Source organism: Fragaria vesca, linkage group LG5, assembly GCF_000184155.1.
Source record: "Fragaria vesca subsp. vesca linkage group LG5, FraVesHawaii_1.0, whole genome shotgun sequence".
Classification (NCBI taxonomy): Eukaryota; Viridiplantae; Streptophyta; class Magnoliopsida; order Rosales; family Rosaceae; genus Fragaria; species Fragaria vesca.
In genome coordinates, this window is record NC_020495.1 from 3511124 (window position 1) to 3512090 (window position 967).

The following is a 967-nucleotide window of genomic DNA, read 5'->3' on the forward strand; positions in this document are numbered from 1 at the left end:
TGCGGCGGCGGTTGGTGGCCGGACGGCGGCGGGAGGACGGCCGGAAAACCGGGCAGCGGGAGGCTCGGGGGAGAGGAAAAGGAAAGAGGGAAGAAGAGAAAGGGAGAAGGAAAAAGAAATGGGTTGGGCCTCCACCGGTCCAACCTATATCAACCCAAATTCCAAAAATAAAAACACCCCGAAAAATAATACCCGAATAAAAATTACCTTTTACTAGCTAAAATTTACCATTTTTACCGTCGTCGTATTTTCCTCATACGAATAATCCTCCGCACATAATCGTCCCCGAAACCCTTCTAGGGACCAATTAAACTATTTACTCAATTACGGAGACGGTAAAATTCTTATTATAATCAGGCTAGTAAATAAGGTAAAAATATAAGGGTCGGGATGTGACACCATTGTTGCTATTCAGCCTCTCCCGGCTGTCAACAAAGCCTACTCGATGGTTCTTCGTCACGAGAAACAGGCTGAGGCAGCCATGGGAAGCAAACAAGGCGTGCAACAACAAGAAGCTGCAGCCTTTGCCGTGAGAGGCAGTGACCAAGACAATAGCCGAGATAGCGGCAGATCCAATAGCCGTGCCGAGAGTGTCGAAGACAGCAAGCCAAAATGTGAAAAGTGCAATAAGAGTCACCTTACCGAGAATTGCTGCCAGCATCTAAAGTGCACGTTTTGCGGTTGGAAGGGTCACACCTATGACACTTGCCGAAGAAGAAAGGCCATAGCAGATCGAAACTCCAGGAGTAACCATGTTGCTTCAATGTTTGAAGATGGAAACCCGGTCAACTTCCCTTTCTCAAAGGAAGAATGCAAGCAGATTGTTGATATGCTGAACAAAAACAAAGCAAGCACCGCAAATCATGTTGGTAATTCTTCTAGCTTTGAAGAACTATCAGGTAAAGCTTTACATTATGTACGTACATAGATCAGAAAAGTACTTGGATTTTAGACAGTGGGGCTAGCG

The 967-nt window shown here is 45.9% G+C and overlaps 1 protein-coding gene across 1 annotated transcript in view; it reads left to right on the forward strand.

Annotated features, from left to right (window-relative positions):
• Positions 1 to 445: 445 nt before the first annotated feature.
• The window catches only part of LOC101301876, a 9503-nt gene continuing 8981 nt past the window's right edge, over positions 446 to 967 (forward strand). Inside the window, exon 1 of the mRNA XM_004300873.1 lies at positions 446 to 899. Coding sequence (XP_004300921.1) covers positions 446 to 899 — 454 coding nt within the window. The remainder of the gene's footprint in view (positions 900 to 967) is intronic.